Raw genomic sequence first — 23,387 nt, 5'->3', positions numbered from 1 at the left:
TTGTACTATCTCAACTCTCTAAAACAGCCAGAGGAAAAATAAAGCCTATGTGAAATCAACTCCTCTAACTTTCTAAGGAAATAGTGAGATTAATTCTCACTCATGAATTTGTTGCATAGATATTTGTTTGATGGTAAGGAAACATCAGATTAATCTTAGAGGAGAATTTGGCTGGTGGGAAATGATCTGTCCGTTGGACCGAGTGGCCACAGTTGCAGGACGAGTGCAGAGCTGGTGATGGCTCTGTGTTGGGAGTTGGAAGCAAGTGCCGAGTTGATGCAAGGCCAGGCAGTTCTGGCTTTTGATGTCCTCCACGCAGCCCAGGGATGTTTCTCCTTGAAGCAGTTCTGGTTCAGTGTGGTGTTTGTTTCCTTGTTTTTGAGGGTGTTGAAGGACATCAGGGACATTAGGAGCTCAAGAAGCCTGGGCAAGAGTCTTCAGGTGAAGCTGGTTGTCACCACCATCATCCTCATTTTCCATTCTCCTGACATCACAGTTTGGAAAGTGACTTGGGGGAATTGGGGGTGAAGAGTGACAGAGAGAGAGGAGGATTAAAAGGAGCTAATGAACCTTTGTCGGGGCTTCAGGGTGGGGGGAGGGGTTGTAGGCATCTCGACTATGGTACAGTCTAGTGAATGCAAAAAGCAGGGCTCTTTCTGTCTGCTCCTTTGTTCCTCTCCTAAATAAGGTGAGTGAGGAACATTTCTGTCCTTTCTTGACTGACAGTGTAATGGAGGCGTCTGGCACTCTGTATGCCAGATGTCTTTTTGTGCTTCTCTCAGAGGTTCCATGAAAAGACTGACAATGGATGGTCCATTCAAGGTAACCTATGGAGGACCTGGACCCCCAGCTCCATGGGGGAATAACTGGCCCGGCAAGACTGAGGGGATGGTGAGGGGCACAAAGGGGCATGACGCCTCCCCACTCCAGCCCCTGGCAGAGGAGCTGTGGCCAATGAGGCCGGGGGACCTCTGTTGAGATTCTCAGGAGCTGAAGCCCAAAAACGCCCCTATAGGCTGCTGACCTACTTCCGGCAGCCTCCAGGGCCCCTTCGTGTGGGCTGGACTGGCTCACTCCCGGGCGAGTCTTCCCCAGGGTTTTCTAGGATTAGTCACTGCCGCGTGGTGAGGACTTGATGCCCTGCTTCATGCAAGCAAGCCCAGCTCCCCGAGAGATTTTGCTAGAGGCGTGGAACGGTGAGGCCCCAAAGGGCCTTAGGGGACAGCTAAGTCCACCTTTGTGTGGTTCAAATTGAGGAAACTGAGGCACAGAGAAATTCAGTGACCTACATTACTGTGCCTTAGCAAACTTCTTGTGAATAAAAGGGGAAAATGTTGCTATATTTAACAGCTGAAAGCAAGAAGCTGGCCTGAAGTTGGGCGGCTGCGTTTGGGTTGGCCATCTTGGAGCATGATGTAGTGAGAGAACACAGGAAGAGTCCAAGGACCAGAGTGTGAAGACATGGATTCTAGCCCCAGCTCCACTGCTTGCTGACTGCCTGAGCCAGCCTGAGCCTCAGTTTCCTCACCTGTAAATCAGGAATATTTATTTGTCCTGCTTACCTCACAGGGTTGTTGTGGGGAATCCAATGAAACCAGTAAATGGAGAGGTGCTTACTCGAGAACGTGATGAGTATTTATCATTAGGATATCCAAGACTGCTATCTTTAGGCCAAAATACTACTGTAGGTTGTTGCTTTGCTCATATCAGTTTGTTGAATGTCCAGGAAGTTCCTGATTTTCTAAGATGGGAGGTTTGTTCCAGGGAACCTAAATGGAAATCTTGTTAGAGGCTCAGGTAGGCAGAAGAGGGGTGGAGCAGGGTGAGGGTCAGACAGGGGAACAGGGGCAAGCCCAGAGGCCAGAGATGGCAGCTCCTTTGCGGGAGACGTTCCCCGCTGGGCCGCACTGCAGACAGGTTGGGCCCTAGAAGCTGTGGATACACTCTGCATTGTGAGGTTTCATACCTTGTCACTTCTTTTTTTAGGTCACAATGCAGCTTAAATTATCTTAGTTCCTACTATTAGCTCTTTTAAAGAAGATTTGTTTAAAGGGTAACAGCCTTCTATGAAGGCAAGGAAATGAGGTAAAATCCCAAACCCGCTTTCGCCCTTTCTTGTTCAGCCAGCTCTGGGCCTCCTGGCGCCGGGGACTCTGCCTAAGCAGGACTCCTCTCAAATATCTCATTTTCCTAGAGCCTTCCCACCAGACCCCTACTGTTCCTCCTGTGCCACTGTATTAGCTGTCTATTGCTGTGTAACAAATTACCCCCAAACTCAGCTGCTTGGAACAACAAGCATTTATTATCTCATAGTTTCGGAGGGTCAGGAATCTGGGAATGGCATGGCAGGATGGTTTTGGTGCACGTTCTCTCATGAGGGTGTAGTCAAGATGCTGGCCGGGGCTGCAGTCATCTCAAGGCTCCCTGGGGCTCAAGGAGTTGCTTCCAAGCTCCCTCCCATGTTGTTGGTAGGCCTCAGTTCCTCTCGGGCTGTGGGAGTGAGGGCCTCAATTCTTTGCTGGCTGTTGGCCAGAGGCTGCTCTCAGTTCCTTTTCATGTGAGCCTTTCCACAGGGCAGGTACAGCACAGCAGCCGGCTTCCTCCAGAGTGAGTGCAGAGAGAAGATTAAGAGAGAGAGAGAGGATGCATGAGAGAAGGAGCGATCAAAATGGAAACCTGAGGGCCTTTTCATAACTTAGTCTCCAAAGTTGGATATCATCACTTCCTCTTTACCGTATCTGTTAAAAGCAAGCCATTAAGCCAAGCCCACATTCAAGGGTTGGGGAATAGCCTCTACCTCTTGAAAAGAGGAGAATCAAAGACTTTGTGGGCATTTCTAAAAAGGACCACAGCCACCAACACTGCTACCTGGAGACTGTCTCCATCCTCCCGTCACCGTTCAGTCATTCACAATGCTGTTCTCCTGTCTTTGGTGCTGATGTCCCTCCTGGATCTGGGCATTCCTAGAGAACAGGCAGGCCCACTTGACCAGATCTGGAGCTGTGGGAGACACCTCCACCAGAAGCTGCCCTGGCCTTACAGGCAGGGCTCCGACACCTGGGACTGAAGAGCTTCAATCCAAGGTCAGGAGGAAAGAAAATGGCTTCCAGAGACTTGATGTGTCTCCTAGGGGAAGGATGGAAACTGATGCTAGATTTGGCCATGGAACCTGCACCCAAAAATGACCCCTGCTATCAATGACTGGAATCAGATAAAGACAATATTCCTAAGACTATTTTATATGGTGCTTCCAAGCTTGAGTGTGATGGACAAACCCTGTGGAAGGAGAAGCATGTTGTGAGATGCTCTGCATGTGAATTCTTCCCTCTGCAATGTTGAAACCATCCAGTCAACCAGAGAGGCATGAGGGCCCCTACTCTTGGAGACCACTGTATCCAATTCTAATCACCAATGGCTCCCTCAGGGTAATACGTTCTCTGCAGTTCTTATCTTACATCATCTCTCACTTGATGGTGGTGGCCATCCCTTCCTCTTCCTTGGATGCCATGAGGGGCTCTCTTGACGTTTTCCTCCTTTTGTGATCACATGTTTATTTCTCACTGAATTCTCTTCTTGATGCTCTTTAATGGCCTCAGTTCCAATGGTTACCCTTCCCTCTACACCCAAGAAGGTCCTTTTTATTTTTCACTCTGTGGTCTTTTCCTTGAGCATCTCCCCAAGTTCCAAGGCTTCATCCACCACCCAAACATGATTTCTAAAGCTATATCTCCAGCCTGGTTCTCTCTTCTGAATAGAGACCCATGTTTTCTCACTGAATATTCTCACCTGGACATCTCCACTGAATGTCTCATCTGCACAACAAATACACTGTGCCAAAATTGAGTCTATTATTACTCTCTGCAAGCCTACCATTTCCATCTTGGCTAACAGTGTTATCATCTACACTGTGCCCAAACCTAGGAAACTTGATGTCATTTTGACTCCTCCCTCTTGCTCACACACATGTCTAGGCAGGCATCACGTCCTGTTGACCAATTCTACCTCTTAAATGTTTCCTGCATTTATCCCCACTGTTACCAGGCTGGTCCTGGGCTGTGCCCTGACTAGAACACAAGCTCCACAAGGAGTTTTTGTCTCTGTTATTCATTACTTAGCATCTACCACAGTGCCTGGCACATCATAAGTGCTCAATAAAAATTCATTGAGTAAATGGATACTGTAACTGGTCACCCTGCCCCAGCCATCTCCACTATATCTACCTTCTGTCCTACCACCAATGTCATCTCTCTAAAGCACGGGTAAAAGCAAATCAGGTCTCTGCTTAAAAATACTCTGAAGATTCCTGTTTACAGAATCAAATTCGGATCTTTATGCCCATATAGGAGGCCCTTCACAACCTTTCTCCTTACCTTTCTAGCATCATCTTCTGCCACTCTCCTTTTCTTCTGCTCTCCTTGAGCTGCTCTACTTTGCTGGAGTGGACCACCTTGAATTTCCTGCTATTTCCTCTCCCAGTAATGCTCTTTTCTCTTTTTTCACTTAGAAAACTCATATTCATCCTTCAAAGCCCAGCTGAAATGCTACCTCCTCTCAGTGGCTTTCCCTAAGCTCTTCATTATTTATTGCTTCTCCATCTGTAAGCACTTAATTCATTCCCGTGTTACAGCACTTATAACATGGTATTATAGTCATTTTTAAAAGAGTATCTCTCTCCCCATAGTAGTCATCTGTTGCTGCATAACAAGTTTCTCCAAAATTTAACAGCTTAAAACAACAAACATTTATTATCTTATAGTTTCTGCAGGTCAGGAATCTAGGTGTGGTTTAGCTGAGTGACTGGCTCAGAGTCTCTCATGAGGTTGCAGTCAAGCTGTCATCCAGAGTTGTGGGCTCACCCAAAGGCTCACCTGGAGAGGATCCAATTCCAAGTGCACTCACACAGTTTTTGGCAGGATTCACTTCCTCCCAGGCCGTTGGACTGAGGCCTCACTCCATTTGTCACCATATGGACCTCTCCAGAGGGCATCTCACAATATAGCAGCTGGCTTCCCCTGGAGCATGTGAGCAAGAAAGTATAACAGAGAGTGCCAAAGAGGAAAGCCACAGTCTTTTTATAACAATATGAGGAGCGACATCCCATCACTTCCACCACATTCTACTTGCTAGAGGTGAGTCTGTAAGTCCAGCCCACACGAAGGGAGAGAATCACACAAGGGTTTGCATGCCAAGAGAGGGGGATCGTTGGTGGCTGTTTTAGAGTCTGCCTATTATACCTCCTAAACTTGAGCTCTGCGGGATAGGATCCATGTCACGTTCATCTCTGAAACTTTAGCCCCTAGCGTAGTTCCTGGCAGTTAGTAGGTGCTCAGTGAATCTGGTCACATTAAATAGAATCATTTTTCTCTAAGAACCTGATCACAATTAAGTACATCACAAAGTCAGAAGAACCCTCCAAATTAGATTAAAATGATTAAAAAAATAAAATCTAAAACAAAGTATCTAATTGTCATGGGCATGCTGTCGGTCCTTTACTTCCTGGCACTCCCGTGATTGCTTCCCAGTCTCACATAGAAAAGATAGAAAAGCTAGTATCTTTTTTCTTTTCACGTGGCACAACTCTGAAATACTTTTGAAAGAAGAAAACAGGAATACCATCCCAAAGGCCCTCAGACAACTCAAGAACTTAGACCACGTGTGAATCCATCTTCCAGTTCATGGAAGATCAGCAGCTGGAGAATCACAGGCAATTGGTGTTGACTAATCGCTCCTCTTTCCCACCAGCTACCCAGCAATTACACCATAAAACCCTCCAGGACAGAAGGAAGCGCAGGGATGACAGGGGCTCCAACCTGAGCAACAGTTTCTTCTTCAGGCTAACTTTGCTAGAGAACATCCAGAGCCTTTAGCCAGGGCCCACGGCTGGATGCTCCTGGTGTCCAGAGAGGCCTGCAATGCACAGCTGATGTCAGCTATTCACATCTGATGTTGATGTTGGGCTCTGGACAGTGATTCAGGCTGGCCCCCACAAACTGCTGTGGGACAAGCATCACTCTGGCAGACGGTTGCCTAAAATCTACAATTCCAGCTAAAGATTTAAAAGGAGAGCGAACTGAATTGCTCACGTTGGTGACTTTCTTCTTCCACTCCCTGCCTGGCAATATCTGCCCACTGTTGCACAACCAGCACAACCAAGACCTGGTATTCCTCATGGATGAAACCTTACCCAAGGCCTCGGTCTGCCTGCAGATTCATTGACAACCCATCCGTATGGGCCCAACATACCGCACGGTGGTGGGCGGTGTGGTCGATGAGAAGTGCTTTAGGTTTCTAGATTTCTTTTGCTTTCTGCGTGGCATTGGACTAAGACTGGGCTTGTCTACTGGAAATGTTGGCATGAATTCTAGCAGTACTAACTGTGTATTTTAAATTCCTTCTTAGTTTTTTTTCACTTTGAGTTTTAGCTGGCAAACTTTAGAAGGCTTGTTTATCCCACCAACCAGATGGGCAATTTGGGATCAATAGTATCCCTAAAAATATCATTTGTGGGCAGCATAGACAGAACCACAGCTTCACGGATAGCACATTCCTATCCTTTCATTTAGTGTATTGGAAAACTAATGCCCAAGAGGCAAAGTGACCTGTCCAAGGAACTCAGATGCTGCAATACATCTCAAATGGTGGTACTCACTCCCCGAGGGCAGGGTTTGGTTTTTCTCCCTGCTGTATCCCCAGTGCCTAGAAGAGTGCCTCCCACATTTATTTATTCAACTCTTGAGAGAAGGAGTAAATGAAGGAATTATCCTTTGTCCTCAGCTGTGGTGACTAATTAGGGGCTCTGGGATCATTACTGTGGTTCTTGACATCTTTCTAGTGCAGTGCCTTGACCCCAAGCTGGGTCAGTCAGGGAAGTTATATAAATCCAGGTCAAGGCTGCCCTATCCTATTATTTCACTTTAAGAGGATCAACCACAGTGCCCTCAAGTTTATAGATGAGACTATCTTGGCCCACACTTGGCCATGAAAACTTGGGAAATTTCTAGGGCCCATTGAGAATGATGGCATGAGCTCTTAGCTGTTTAGCCCATTAAAAGTGACCCTAATGCTCTTGTCTGAATGGGCTTTCTATGGTTATTGATAATAATGATCAGTGCAACAATTTGTGAGGCTCGCCTCCCGCGTGGCACCTGGGCGTCCTCGAGTTTGACAGCTTTGAGGAAGAATAAGCAGACTTCTAAGATGAGTTGAACTTGCTGCACAGTGAAGTGTTTTGCCCAAGCGAAAGGCAGCCACGGCTCACACCATCATTTATTTTTAATGTGTTTTCGTTTGTTTGGTCTCTATCCTTTCCAGGCTCTTTCTCTTCTTTGTTCTCTTTGAAGTACATTAAAAATGATGAGAAAAAAAGGGAGCCACGGAGGTGCCTCTGGAGTGCTGTTGTGGTCATCGATTTGCAGATGCCTTAGCTTTAGAAATAACACCTGGGACAGGTGAGAGGCGAGCCTGCAGACCATTGCAGAAAGTTTACAAAGCAGGGCTTGAGAAGAAGTAATCTACGTGAAGAAGCAGCACCTATTTAACATCCTTGCCATAATATACGTGTACGGGGTGGAATTCTTGATTGCTCAGAATTGATTCACCCCTTTATGGATTAAGTATAATGGGTCAGAGCCTCATTCCCTCCACCTGACAAGCTGGGTCTGGACATGGAGGGGTGGAAAGAGGAAGAGAGGGAGAGAATGAGAGAGGGGAAGGGAGGGAGAGAAGGAGAAAGGAAGAGACAGAGAAGGAGAGAGGAAGAGAGAGAATAAATGAGAATGAACGGATCTGATTGAGTGAGATGGCTTCCCAAAGGGAGCTAGTCATGTTTTTTTCTCCTCAAATTCCTCTTTAGCATGGCTGATTCAGATGTGACTGTGCTTTGCATAAATTCTTTAGCTAAAGCTTCCTATATATTTTTGCAATATGTAAATATTAGAAATTTTATGGGTGTATGAATATGGAAAACTGTTAGAAATTTGAGTAAAATTACTTTCTAAGGATGCCCATGGAAACTTGTTTTTGGTGCTATTTCAGATTGGAATTGGTCCTACGTATTTTATATAATATAATATCTGTAAAGTAGGCATCAGACCAAGAAGCACAATTTGAATTTTGCACTTACTTGTCTGAGAACTATGGGTATTTAGGTTCTCCTTTCCTTAGAAATTAGTTTTTAAAAGATCAACGTTGATAAATAAGGTAATAAAATATAATTAGGTGTTTATGATCTCACAATGAATAAATAATAGACCATGCTAGTTCCACAGTTATTTGAATCGGTTTTATTTACGTTTTCAGCCCATACCTACTAAGATGATGCGATTTTTTCCCCGGAGCTCTAATTTAATCAGTGATGTGGCTTAGCCTAGTCCAAATTAAATACTGGCAATAATGAAATAAAAAACTCTTTTAATAAGGATCCTAATGTAAGAGACACATGTCATAGCAGCGTGTATCGTTCTTTTTGCTCAGGGTTTGTTGAAAATAAATTGTATTTCTCTCACTGTGCTGAATACTTATAAAGTGACACTGACTGGTTAATGACTTCTGTTGGCTTCTAAGTCACAATTGTAATGTGAACTTAATCAACAAGGCGTATTTAGATATTTTCATCTCTAAAATGTTGGAAATATCCGTGTGTGTGGGCAGTTGTGTATGAGCGTGAGTGGAAGGAGGCAGCTATGAATATGAAACTAATAGTTTTCCCTGGATATTTATCTGTGTGCCTTCTCACTCAAATACCGCGAAATCCCGTTTGCTATCCCTGGCACATTCTCAGCATCTATGCACATGTTCTGTTCCATGAAGACACGAGATGTGTCCTTCCAGGGGCGAGGGAGCAGTCGCTGTTTTCAGACGCCTGCCTTCTCTTTTTCTCTGAGCTCAGTAGACTGTAGTATCATACAACACTGGCCTCACGGACAATCTTCTCCCTTCTAAGAAGCTCTCACACCCCATCAGTTTCTCTTTTCCTCCCATCTGCTGAATTGACACCCTGAAGCCAAATTCCTATGGTCTGAAAGCCCTGTACAGAAGTTAGGTCTCCTGCGCATGGTGGCCATGGGTCACATTTCCTGTTTCAACTTTTAGGAGGATTGAGGTCAGTTTGGGGAGGGGTTGGGGCTGAGTTAAGAATGCCTCTTCACACCAAGTCACTACAGGACCCATTAAATAAGTGGGCAGATTTACTGAACCCTCCTGGTAGAATAAATTTGGAGGAACACTCAGGAAGGACTTGGTTTTTAATGATCTGGTGGGGCTGAATCATAGACACTGCACCACTTTCCAAATTCATTTTGGTAACTGGAAGCTTATAAACGTTCTGTTGAATCATCTCATACAGGGGAACCTGGGAAGGGTTGTTTCCTCCTCACCCCATTGGGCTATTTAAATAATAATACAGGTATTTCTTGCTTTAAGAAAACTGAAAACACATAAAATCTAGATTTCCAAGGGAGTACATTAGAGAAGGATGGTTAACAACTTTACAAAAGAGATTAAAATAGGAATCTTTAAACAGCAAGTGACCACAACTAAATTGCTTTACAACAATGTGCCTATTTTTTTTTCTCCTACCCTTGAATTGGAAAGACTATGTCTATTATCCTCTTGCTTCCAAGGATTTTAGGAATTAGTTCTGGGCAAAAATAAGCAGTTCTAGCAGTAAAATTTAGAAGTGGATTTTTAGCACCTTTCTTAGAAACTTTTCCTTTTGCCCAACATTGTCCATTATTTCAGTCATTTCCATGGTAAATAAGAAGCTTTATTCTTACAGTTTTATCTGGCAAATAACTTTCCCAGTTTTGGAGACTGGAAACAGGCAGCCAACCTGTTATGGTGGCACAAACAGGAAGATTTAGTTCTGGGCATAGTTTTTGCACCTGCTAGTGGCCACTTGGGTGACTTAACTTCTTGTGCCTTAGTCTTCCCCCCTGACAAGTTGCATCCCCTACTTTCTTCTTCCACTAAGTGATGTCTTGAGTTCTGAGCTGGAGGAGCTCTGCAGCCAGAGCTCAGGCTCTTCTTAGTCCTGCATTTTGCCAGGGGGGAGGCTGTGTGAACTTTGTTCTTTTCCTTTGGGTTTGAAGGTCTTGGGGGAGGCTGATGACTTTCTCAAGACAGGAACACAGAGAAAGCCCATGGGATTTTTTCAGACTTCCAACAGGAGTTTCTAAAACCCACTTGCTACTCTTCACTGGTCCAAAGCTATCCCAGAAAATGTCTTCAGAGCCCAGCACAGTGGTCTGAAAGATCTTGAACATAGAATTGGTTCTCAATAATTATTTGTGCAGTGTTGTTAAATGCTTGAAGCCCCGCTCACCCCCGCCCCCTGCCCCATCCCCACTGCTGGAGGCAGCTCCAAATGCACAGCTGGCTGCTGAGTTCCATGTCACGCTCTGGAATGTGCTGACCTTCCTTCCTAGGGAAGAGGACACTGCTGAAGAGTGTTATTATTAGTAGGGCAGTTTTTGCTCTGATCTGTCAACACTCCCTCACTCATGGTCTTTATTGAGCCGTGACAAACTCAAGAACCTGTGGCAGTCAACACAGCTGACCACTCTTTCCTTCTTGAAATCTCTTCTTTTGGCTGCTGTGACCCTATACTTGACCAGTTTGCATCTCACCTCTCCGACTGTCCTGTTTCCTCTCTCGGTTCTTTCCTTTCGTCTTTAAATGTTGAGTTCCTCAAAGCTCAGTCCTAGACCTCTTCTCTCTTCTCCTATCTTCTCTCCTCTTCTATTCTCTTCTCTTTTCCCTTTTCCTAGATAATTTCATTAGTTCTCATGGTTTCAATGACCACCTATTTAGCAAAAACTCCTGAATTTATATGTCTAGTTCATACTTCTCTTTTTTGCTCTAAACCCCTATATTCAACTATCCACTAGCCATTTCCACCAGAAGTCTCACAGACTTCCCAACTTCAATGTGCTCAAAACAAGGTGACTGTTCCCCTCCTCCATTTGGTTCCTGAGTGCTTTCTGTAGTCTTCCTCATGTGAGTAAGTTTCATTATAATCTATCTAGTTTCTTAGGTCAGAAAGCTGAGACTATTTCTTATCATCTCTCTTTTCCAGACTCCCAGCATTCAAACAATGGTCAGGTCCTATCAATTATATCTTTAACATTTCTAAAATCTCCACCTTAGTTTAATTATCCTTGTCTCTCTCCTGGCAGCTGAGTCAGCCTCCTAATGAGTTTCCTGGCAACAATTTTTGCATCTCTACATTCCCTCACCCCCCAACAAACTCTGTCCTTAGACAGCAGCCCTTTTCTTCCTTCCTTCCTTTCTTCCTTCCTTCCTTCCTTTTTGGTGACTTACATTTTTGATCATGTATTCCTTATTTAAAAAGATCTTTCCAACTTTTTATTTTGAAATAATTATAGCTTCATAGAAAGTTACAAAATATGTTACAGAGAGATCCCACACACCCTTCATCCAGTTTCCCCCAATGGTAACACCTTCCATAACTATAGAACAATATCAAACCCAGGCAATTGACATTGATGCAATTGCAGTCATTATTCATATTTTATTGGTTTTACATGCACAAACATGTGTATTGATGTGTGTATGTGTATAGTTCTATGCAGTCTTATCACATATGTAACCACAGCCATGATCAAAGTTCAGAACCGCTCCATCACCCCAAAGATTCCTCATGCTAAAGAATGTGCCTTTAAAAACACAGCGTGATCCAGCCACTGTTCTGCTTAAAACTCTTTAATGATTTTAAAGCCCCACATCCTTAAATAGGGGCTACAAGTGCCTGCGTGATCTGGCTCCAGCTCCCTCTTGTCTTTCTCCTTTTGCTCGCCAAGGCTGTGCCCATCGGCCTTTCCTTCCCTTTAATTTGTCCAGCTCCTCCCCTCACATGTGGAGGCTCAGAACGTCCACATGCACCATCCTCCTTGAATCTTCTCCCTCTCCCACCCAGCCAGCTCCTCCTCATCTGCCAGGTATCGGCCTAAAGATCTTTCTCCGGGAAGCTTTCCTTGACGTCTCCGACTAGAGTAGGTTCTCTTTGGTTTGTTTTCATTGCAAATTAGGATTTTCCTTCATGGCACCTATCGCACAATTGTAAGTAAGTAAATATGTGTGTAGTTTATTAATTTGAGTTCTCTCTGACTAGAGGGGTTTGGGATGTCTTGCTCACTGCTATGTCTTTCTGTCGAGTGCAATGGCTGGCCAAGTGAGTGCTCAACAAATGCTTGTTCATGAATAAGTTCATGACTAATTATTGTAAGCTGGCTGATTGTGGCTGGGGTGTGGCCTGAGGCCATGGAACTGGGCAAAGTCAACTTGCTTATATGAGTATCTGCTCCATGAACTCATCTTCAACCTCTCCAGGGGTACTGCATCTGAGAACCCAGGTACCTATGGCCCACACCACTCAGAATCTCAGACTGGTATTTTCTCTTTTATTCTCATCCCAATAGTCTTTCCGAGATTGAAATAAGGAACAACCCTGGCCAATGTTCTTCTTAGACAGATCTTTGAGATGCTTTCAAGACTACCAGCCAGATGTTCATCTAGTCTTTTAATGTAAGGCCTCTTTCTCTTTGAGGTCACTGCCATGGTGTCACTGTGAGCGGGTTCTTAGTTCAGAGCTGTAGGAGTCTCTTAGATGGCACTTGAGAAGTCCTTGGAAAGCTTTCAGATCTGCCCTCTTCTCGATGTTTCCACCCATTTGCTGAGTGTCCCTGCTCCCTCCACCATGAGTCATTTCCATCCCCAGTCTCCCTCTCTCAGAGGTAACTCAGTGTGGTTTGCATTTGTGGAGCCCCAAATTTGAAGGATCCTTATGTTGAGAATAAACAGTGTTTCCCCCAAATGACCATGATGTGACCAGTTCTCTGAGGACTTGGAAGAAAGGAAATGGGGGACTTCTGCTGGGATGTGGCTTTGCCTAGAGGTGGTGGTACCATGTGGGATCCTGACTATCTGTGGAAGATGCTAGGTTGGTGGGGCTACCTGTAACTGGTGCCCCGTCTATAGTATCTTTCTTTAGAAGCACATGATCCTCGTGTGAAAGACGTAACACAATGCACTCTATGGTGGGTTTGGCAGAGTTGGGAGCTCTGGAGAAGGGTGAACACCAGCAGTAGGCAAAGCTGTCAGTTCTTTTGGCAGAGTCAGCAATGGGCTTTGCCTTGGGTGCTCTGGGCAGATTCCTGTCTGATTCACAGCACTGGGAATCCTGGGAACATCATCCAAGTTTCCCTTCCCTGCCAAATAGAAGGTCAAGGGTCTTCACATTCTACAGCTCAGAGCTGTCTTCTCACTGCTGGTGTCTCTCTATGGTGAGAACAGAGTCTAGCTCTGTAGGCCAAGCCTCAATGTTGGTCCACTGGGGCTGTGTGCTCTAAGGTCACAGCTTACTGTCCCTCCCTGATCTTGCTATTGGGTTGGCTAACACAATACTTGGGGTGGAGAAAAGAGTTAGGAGTAGCGACTGGTCCTTTTAGGATGGGCTGGCCATCGTATACCCTTGGCTGTGATGCTGCATTTCTTTGCCCTCCCTGCCAGGCCATTTCCCCCTCTCATGCCTGTTACTGTGTGAGGTGTTGACTCTTGAGTGCTATGCGTGCTGCAATTTCCTTCTCTTCCTCTCTGTCCACCATTTTCTGTCCTCATCAACTGGTTACACGTCTGGGGGCACACAGCTCTTAGGGCAAGAGGACTTGGATGGCATCTATCCTGGGTAAAAGGGTTAATGCCCATTCCTCCCTTTGGATCTTGATCTGATGTAACTGTGGGTGGTAGTGAGCAGTGTGGGTAGCATCCCATCCAGGCCACAGTTTGTTTCCCAATTGGTGCTACCCCCGCCCTCCCTCCGAGCTGGGCATAAATGTATGTTTGGTTGAAAATGAAGGGTGTTGAAGGGTGATGAGTCAGACCCTCTGGCCCTAATGCTGCCATTTCTGCTTCCTCCAGGTCACCCAACCTGCCTGCAGTTCACCCTGAACATGACCGAGGCCGTCAAGACCTACAAGTGGCAGTGCATAGAGTGCAAATCCTGCATCCTCTGTGGGACCTCGGAGAATGACGTGAGTTTGGGGTTTCCCTCGCAGGAAGGAGAAATCCAAGGAGCTGGGGGTCCTTCGAGGGGTGGAGAGGAAGGCAGGACTCTCATCACTGGGCTCCTGGGCAAAATGTCAGTCAGGACCTCCCCTCTGCCCCCAGGACCCTTAGGACCCTTGCACAACAGAGACCATGGGTGCTCTTTGTGCCTGTGGAGAGAGGTGCAAGAGGATAGCCAGAGGCTGCCTTGCTGGCCGTTTGCCCTGGAGGGTTCAGTGATAGAAATGGTACCCACTGCTTGTGGTTGGGATGTGCTCACCTGTTTATACCATGTTCCGGAGTGCGTGATCTCATTTGGTCTGAATGTTAAGTATGATAAATGCAGACTTTTTAAAAAAAAAACTCACTTTTTGTTATTTGTTGTTAGTGCCTTCAAGTAGATTCCGACTCCTGGTGAGTCTGTCGACAGCAGAGCAGAACCCTGCCGTGTTTTTTTGTGCCGTCCTCTCACTTTCTGTGCTGTATCAGACAGTGCTCCTCTGCTATTCACAGGGGGTTTTTTTGGAAGTGGATGTTCAGGTCCTTCTTCCTAGTCTGTCTTAGTCTGGAAGCTCCGTTGAAACCTGTCCACCATGGGTGACCCTGTGGCATAGCTTTCAGCATCACTGCAACACACAGCTGTCACAGTATGACAACTGACAGACGGGTGGTGTGGTTCCTTGACCAGGAAATGAACCTGGGCCACGGCAGTGAGAGTGCCAACTCTTAACCACGAGATCACCAGGGCTGGTGCTTTTTGTTATAGATGATTTTAAACATATGTGTACAAAGCTAGAGAAAATAATGAAACTGATGGGGCCCCTCACCAGCTTCAGCTATAATCAATACGTGTCCAGTCTCGTTTCATAAATACCACCACCTCCTCCCACATAATCCCAGTCAGAATATCATTTGACCTGTAAATACTTCATATGTATCTCAAAATAAGGACTTAACTTTTTAACGAAAATAATAAAAATATCGACATAGCCAAAAGAATCAATAATTCCTTAATATAATCAAACATCCAGCCAACAAGCCTATTGCCTCAATTGTCTTAAATATTTTCTTGATTGTCTTAAATGTTTTTATTACAACTTGTTTATTTGAATTGGGATCTAGATAAGGCCCATACATTGCAATTAGTTATGTCTTTAAAGTTTCTTTTAATATACAGGTTTTCCCTCCATTTTGCTCTCTTTTTTCTCCCCTGGAATTTTTGTTGAAGAAATCAGTTAATTTGTCAATAGTTTCCCAGGACTGTGTTTTTAATGACTGCATCCCTGTGGGAGTGGTTGCCATTTTCCTCTGTCTCTCGCATTTCTTGTACATTGGTACTCAGAGCTAGAGCCTTGATCAGATGCAAGCTCTCTCTTTCTCTGTCTCTTTCTAACTCTCTCTGTAGTATAAAATATTATATATATAATATGTGTAAATACTTCAGCTAATAAATGAAGGAGAAATTATAAAATAAAAATATTACTATTTTGCAACCTCTAATGAAATAGTCAATCCAGTCGAAGATTGTCAACCGCTGCTACATTCACAAAAAGAGAGACATGTATATATACATGTATATATATATTTGGCAAGACTGCTGTATAACCAGTGTTGTGTACTGTCATCAGGAGGTGTGTAACGCCTGGCATCTCTCTTTTTGTGAAGGTGGCAACTAGTGATGATCTTTGACTAGATTGACTGTTTCATTAGAGGTTGCACAATAGTGATATTCTTATTTTATAATTTGGACTTTGTTTATTACCCAGGTAATTCTGCAAAGAGAAACCTTTCCACCCTCATATTTGGTTACCCTCAGGTCTAGATAGTATAGAAAAGGCAGGATAGATGCTTAATTCTTTCCCTTTATTTATCAGTTTTCAAAATAACAGAGTGGTTTCAACATATATTCAGGATAAAAATATTCAAGAAAACAGGCATTGTGGGATATTTTCTTAACATGATAAACTTTTTATACCTTAGAACTAAAGCCATTCTCTTATTTAATGGGGAAACACTACAGGCATTTCTACTAAGATCTGGAAGTAAGTAAGGATGCCCACTATCTCTTCTGCTATTCCTCATTCTTCTAGAGATATTAGCTAATGCAATTAGACAAGAGAAGTCAACTAGACTTGTCAGAATGGTAACAAAGTAGTAAAACTCTCTCTATTTCACAAACTATAATAGTATGTCTATTAATAGTATATTTAGAAAACACTAGAATTAATGATAAAGCTAACTCAAACATTAAAGGCAGCAGGACATCAAATTACTATACAAAAATTCATAGCCTTCATATGCACAAATAATAACCAGTTAGAGGATACAATAGTAGAGAAACCCCACTTACAATAGCAACAAAGAAGAAACACTTAGAAATAAGCTTAATGGTAAATGTGTAAAATCTATATGAAAAAATTTTAAAACACTTTTGAAAAGGCACAAAAGTAGACTTGAGTGAATGGAAAGACATTGTGTGATCTTGGATATAATGACTCAACATTATAAAGTTGTTAATTCTCCCTAAGTTAATTTATAAATTTAATTCAAGCCCAATAAAAACACCAACAAGCTTTTTTATGGAACCAGACAAATTGATACTAAAGTTCATATGAGAAAGCAAACATACAAGAAAACACTGAAAAACAACAAATTATGAGGGGAGACTAGCCCTACCAGATGTGAAAACATGGTAGAAGCCCTCTGTACTTAAAACAATATAAATATAAAAAAATAAGACAAATAGATCAATGGAATAGAATAGAAAACCCATAAATCAACCCAACTACATATGGACATTTCATTTAGGATAAAGGATGCATCTAAAATTACTGGATCAAAGATGGACATTTTCTGAATGGTCCTGGGACCATAGGGTAACCATTTGGGGGAAGACAGAATTAGGTCCATATCTCACATAATACATAAGAACAATCTCCGAATGGACTGGCTATCTAAATTTAAAAAATAAAACCCTGTTAGTACTAGAATAAAGCATGGGTGAATTCCTCTTTAATCTAAATATAAGGTAAGATTTTCTGTGACTCAAAAGTCAGAAGCAATAAAAGAAAATATTGACAAATTTGACCACATAAAAATTTGCATAGTAAAAAACATGATAAAGTAAAAAGACAACCGACAAACTGGGAGAAAATATTTGCAACATGTACCACAGATAAAGGGCTAATATCCTTAATACATAAAGAACTCCTAAAATTTGATGGGTGAGGGATCAGAAACCTGATAGGAAATGGGAAAAAGACATGAAAGACAATTCACAAAAGATATGAAAATGGCCCGTAAACATTTGAACAAAACAATAGTTTGAACACACTCATAATTAAAGAAATTCAAAATAAAGCAAAACCGAGATACCATTTCTTACCTATAAAATTGTAAAAAATGAAAAAGTCTGACAGTACATTCTGTTGATGAAGCTGTGGGAAAACTGGCACCCTCAGACATTGTCAGTGGCAACACAAAGTGGTACAACCCTTCTGGAGGGAAATTTAGCAATAGCTAACACAACCACTATGCACTTAACCTTTTGACCGGGCAATCTCACCTGTAGGAATCTACCCTAAAGATATACCCACAACTCTACGGAAACACATATGCAGAAGGTTATTCATAGTTGCATTGTTTATGATTGCAAAATATCTGAAACGATCTAAACGTGCATACATAGAAGAATGGTTGCATAAATGATGGCACAGCCACGCAATGGAGTACTAGGCAGCTGTAAGAAAAAATGAGGCAGATCTCAATGGATTGATATGGAATAATTTCTAGGATATAGTGTTAAATGAAAAAAGCAAAGTAAAAAAGAATATAGTTTGCTGCCATTCTTGTAAGAAAATATACATGTATCTGTTTACTTGTGTAAAAGAAATACAGGAAGGATAAACAAGAGACTAAAGAGATTGGTTATCTACAGGAGCGGGTGGGAACGGGGTAGAAAAAAAGGGGAACTGGGGATGGGAGAGTAGGGATGGGGGGGCGACACTCCTCTGAGAATACCTTTTGTATAGCTCTAACTCTTACAAGCGAGGTATTGTTTCACATACCCTCTAACAGATAAATACTGGAAATCAACCAGGATGTGGGGGGAACCAAAAATGGAATATGAACAGTAACAAATGAACAAATGAACCTAACTGTGATATAAATAGATAATATAACCATACTGAAGGGTGGGGAAGCAAAGAACTAACTCAGGTAGCTTTGGAAAACAGTATTTGACTATGCACAGTAAGGCTGCAGACAGAAATGACTATATAAACATTGTGCTCTAGTTAGCAAATTTGTTTCTCATAGGCATATGAGTTAGTCATTCTGAAACTACTTCATGTGTATACTAGATCTGAAGTAATAACTGTATATTGTAAATAATGAGAGCCGTGTTTCTCAGAGCCAGAGAAAGAATATTCAAATACAGGCGGAAGGCTAGACTGAACCCTGTGGTGTTGGGTTGGAATAGGGGGTATCAGTATGAATTTATGGTTTTTAATATAATATATTGTGTATGTTTATATATATGTTTATGTATATTACATATCTATAGCTATCTATAGCCAGCCCTAGTGGTCTAGTGGTTAAGCTATGGCACTCTCACTACTGTGGTCTGAGTTCGTTTTCTGGTCAGGGAACCACACTACCCTTCTGTCAGTTGTCATACTGTGGCAGCTTTGTGTTGCTGTGATGCTGAAAGCTCTGCTGGTATTTCACATATCAGCAGGGTCACCCATGGTGGACAGGTTTCAGCAGAACTTCCAGATTAACACAAACTAGGAAGAAGGATCTGGTTGCCCACTTCTGAAAGAAATGGCTATGAAAACCCTATGAATAGCAGCAGAACATTGTCTGATATAATGCCTGAAGGTGAGAGGATAGTGCAAGAAGACCGGGCAGGGTTCCACTCTGCTGTCTACAGGGTCTAGGAGTCAAAATCAACTTGATGGCACTAACAACCAATAGCTATCTATATGTATACATACATATGGATAGACATAGAGATAAACATAGATGTGTGCATGTGTGCCTGCATATACATTTATTTCCCAGCTCTGTTGGCTGGGAGGGCCTAGAAGCAATGACAACCCAGAAGCAGAGAGGACCCACAGCACCCAGATATCGGTTTCTAAATACCATTCTCCAATAAAAGGAACCAAGGACCCTTGGAGAAATGGCCGATGCCGGGTCTAGGGCATGGGAAATACAAGAGGAGCCTGGAGCATCCTGGGGTACTAGAAAGTAAGGAAGTTTTCAAAAAATGTTAGGGCATGTCTAAAGGACACAGGAACCAGCTTAAAGGAACTCCCAATGGCTAGCCAAATCTGGGGCAATGTGAGCAACAAAGTGAATAATGATAATATTGGATTATAACCCAAAGTACAAAATAAATATCCATACTGATATGTTAGATTTGGATACATAAATAAATGCATAAATAAATGTGGAAGAGGTAAACTCTTAGAGCAGAATTCCAATTAATCAATGTAGAGGGAAGAGGGAAATCACCAATAGACAAACATTGTAGTATGGTTGTTATAAGCAAGAACCATCAATTGATGCTAAAATTAGTGGACAAAATTATGGTAAGAAACAGAATATTTGAATAATCTCAAAGTATCTCCCCTACCAGATTATTTATTAATATATTACAAAGGGAAAAAATCATAACTTTACAGTGGTGAAACTGGCAGGCACTAGATTAACTATATGACCAGGGTAACATTACTAGTAATAAGACATGTTGGTATCAATGCCCCTTGATATGATGCACTAAGAAGGACACAACATCTCTCTTGTAGTATTCTTGCCAAAAAAGCATACTATCAATGTTCTCAGGAAAAAAGATCAGATAAACTCAAATTGAATGACATTCTACAAAGTCGCTTGCCTGGACTCTTTAAAAGTGTCAAAGTCATGAAAGAAAAACTGAGGAACTGCTCCAGATTCAAGGACACTAAGAAAACATGACAACTAAATACAATGTGAGATCCTGAATTGGATCCTGGGAAAAGAGGCATAAGTGGGAAAACTGGTGAAATTCTAATGAGGTCTGCAGATCAGTCAATATTACTGTGCTAATGGTCATTTCCTACTTTTCCTGATTTTGCTGTGGTAATGTAAGCTGTTAATGTTAGGGGAAGAAGGGAAGCTGAGTAAAGTGTGTACAGAAACTCTCTGTACCATTTTTGCAACTTTTCTCTAAGATAAAAATTATTTCAAAATAATAAATCAAAAAATAATGAGACGTTTCCCTAGCATCTTCCAAAGGTGACAAAGTTTTTTTTAATATCTTTGTGAACTCAAGAATTTAAACAAATTTGATTTGTTTCAATCCATCACAGTTGAAATTATACCATCTTTGGCCAGTGGGACCATAATCAGATTGGATCCTGGGTCCTTTTGACATGAGCTCAATAGTATTTGATAGTTTCCTTGCTTTCCAATATGTAAAGATATTTATAACATTTCATGCCCCAGACCTGGAATCAACAATTCCTCCAAGGACTCTTGGTTCCTTTTAGTGGGCAGAGGTCTTTAGTGAACATAATATGGGTGCTAATTTTTACTGTGTTAATCATTATTTGGTGGCATTTTTAATGGACAGAGCTAGAAAATATGTTTTTTTTTTTGCTTTAAAGATAAAACGCACCATGAGTTTATACTGATACTTCCAATTCGTACCCAGGACTAACTACAGGGTTTTCACTTAACCTCATAGATCTTACGTCTGTATTTTCTTTCAACTATGTCAAAATTCTTGCCTCTCAATACCAACATAATCACTCATTTGATACATAATAAAAGTCTCAGAATATCTAATTCCACTACTACCACCAACAATATGATTTCTGAAAAGAAATATATATATGCATATTTGCACTTATTTTTGTCCTTAAGATATATTCGACTAAGGATATACAGTCAAACTACTCGTTTTAAAGTAATTTGGAACAGTTTCTTTCTGTGTGGTTATGCCACCAACTAATACATAATTAGATTCATTTGTTTCACTTTTCTTTTGTTCTTTTTATAAGGACAATTACAATGTGAATTTTGCTTTATGACTATGCAAAATATTTACTGGTTCCAGAAGCAAATCTATAAAATAAACAGTATATTCAAAGAAAGCTAGTTTCTATCCCCATCTCTTTCACACTGTTACCTTCCTCTGCTTATAGATGACCATTTAAAAAAGTTATGGTTTATCTTTCCATTTTGTTTAAATGTAAGCATATGTATGTACATATGAATCCATAAGAAAATGGATGCATTTTCTTAGAAAATAGAAGCAGATATACATGTTTTTTTCACCTTGCTTTTTCACTGACCATCCTGGAGATTTCTGCACAGCAGTGTATAGACATAGCCTTCATTCCTTCTACAGGTGCATAGTTCTTCATTAGTTTATTCAATCAGTCTCTTATTGATGGACATTTGGGTTGATTCTGGTCTTTGGCTTTACAAATAGCGTTAATGGAGAGGTTTTCGCTGACCTGGCAGAGCCTTAGGGGAGGAATTAAGGAGTGAGGCTGCTTAGGCAATAGGTTTCCTCTCACATAGCCAGGGATTGGCCCTGCACATCTCAGAATGGGATTCCCATTCTACTGCAACTGTAGCCATAGGTGGATCCTGCTTCTTGGATACTTGAGCGTAAGAGGTCATTAAATTGTGTTTTTCATGGGGGTCACCATGAGCTGGGGGTTCTTGGTGGTTTTGACAGGCAATTTTCCTGAAAAATAGATGGAAAAGAAGAAAATATGGGGACAGACAATGATCAACCCATGGAAACCCACAGATGTGTGGTTTCCCTTTGGTAAAGTGCAATCCAGGATATTCTACCTTCTTGTATTTCTCATGTCAGCATTACAGTAGGAGTTATCAGTCTCTTTAAGCATTAGTAATACTGTTTCTGACAAGTCTCTCTGTTTTCTATCCCCATCCTAACTTGTTTCTCCTTGTATTATCCCTAAATCATATTGTCATACAGCTTACTTCAGCTCCAACAATGATGATACAACTTTTTTGGAGTAAACCACACAGTCCTGGTTTTCACCCTACCTCTCTGACGGCTGCTTCTTGGTCTCTTTTTTCTCTGCCTGTCCATTAAAGTTGGTGTTCCCCAAGGATCTATTCTTGGCCTTCTTCTCAGCAACATTTTTTGAGTCTTTGATTTTTCAGAAAATTCAATAAAAGCCATGGATTTACTCTTCCCTCAAAAAAAAAAAAAGTACATTTGTACCTACACACAAAGTTATGCATATAATTTCAAGAATTTCATCCACCCCTCCATGAGCACAAATTCAGGGACGTCTATTCTCACACACTTTGGTCTTCCTCTCCTAGGACCTCCATTGCCATTTAATCACTAATGACTTCCAAGTTCATATCTCATGACCAGGCCTGTCTTCTGATCTCCAGCTGCTTTCAGGGGATTCCCACCAGGTGAGCTGTAGATATACAGAACATGTCCATGGCTGAGGTTGCCTTCTGCCTCCCATGGATCTGCTCCTCTTCGCATGTCTCAATGGGTAGCTGCATCATTTGGCTTGCCGACCAAGCCACAACCCAGGAGACATCCTTGATTTCTTCCGTATCACTCTTCACATCTAATCAATGGCTCTGAAAGGGGAGCCAGATGCTTTTCCTTCCCCCATGCAACAACCCTAGTGCAGGCCACCAACATCTCTCCCCTGGATGACTATAGTAGCTTCCTAAGTATTCTTCCAGCCTCTAGAACTGACCTCTCTCCACTGGGTATCTATTCTTATACAGCAGCTAGTGAGATCTTTCTAAATGGTGAGTCTGGCCATGTTACTCCTCTTGTTGCTAACTCTTTGAGAGCTTCCCACTGCCCCATTGAAAGGTCTTAGCCTGATATGAAAAGGTCTTTCCTGATCTCTCCTGCCTTATTGCTTGCTCACTGGGGTTTCGAACTTCTATATCTACTTTTTTCCAGGATCTCTGCACTGGTGGGAGCCAAGGTGAGGTTTGCTATAAAACTTAATTATGCAAACATCTTATAAGCCATCCAAGCAGGTCCAAAGATCACTGAATGGCTGAATCTGGAGAATGGGGACCAGATCACAAATGTTTATTGAGTAACTACTATGTGCAAGGAAGTTCTGAAGGAGATGCAGAGATGACTAAGACAAGGTTCTGCCCCAAGGGCCTTACAGTCCATAAAGGAGTGGACAAAAGATGAATGTCCTAAATGAAATCTCCAAGAAAACAAATGTGTGTAGACGTCTACCATGTGCCAGCCTTTGTAGCATCAAGGAAAATGCAATTAAATGTTTTAAGAAAGGGAAAGT

At 42.4% G+C, this 23,387-nt stretch overlaps 1 protein-coding gene across 1 annotated transcript in view; it reads left to right on the top strand.

Moving 5' to 3' along the window:
* The window catches only part of DPF3 (double PHD fingers 3), a 243,247-nt gene that overhangs the window by 216,298 nt on the left and 3,562 nt on the right, over positions 1 to 23,387 (top strand). Inside the window, exon 9 of the mRNA XM_046647021.1 lies at positions 13,936 to 14,048. Within this exon, the coding sequence (XP_046502977.1) occupies positions 13,936 to 14,048 (113 nt within the window). The remainder of the gene's footprint in view (positions 1 to 13,935; positions 14,049 to 23,387) is intronic.

This window comes from Equus quagga, chromosome 20 (genome assembly GCF_021613505.1).
Source record: "Equus quagga isolate Etosha38 chromosome 20, UCLA_HA_Equagga_1.0, whole genome shotgun sequence".
NCBI classification, from domain to species: Eukaryota; Metazoa; Chordata; class Mammalia; order Perissodactyla; family Equidae; genus Equus; species Equus quagga.
This window is presented reverse-complemented; position numbering and strand designations above follow the sequence as displayed.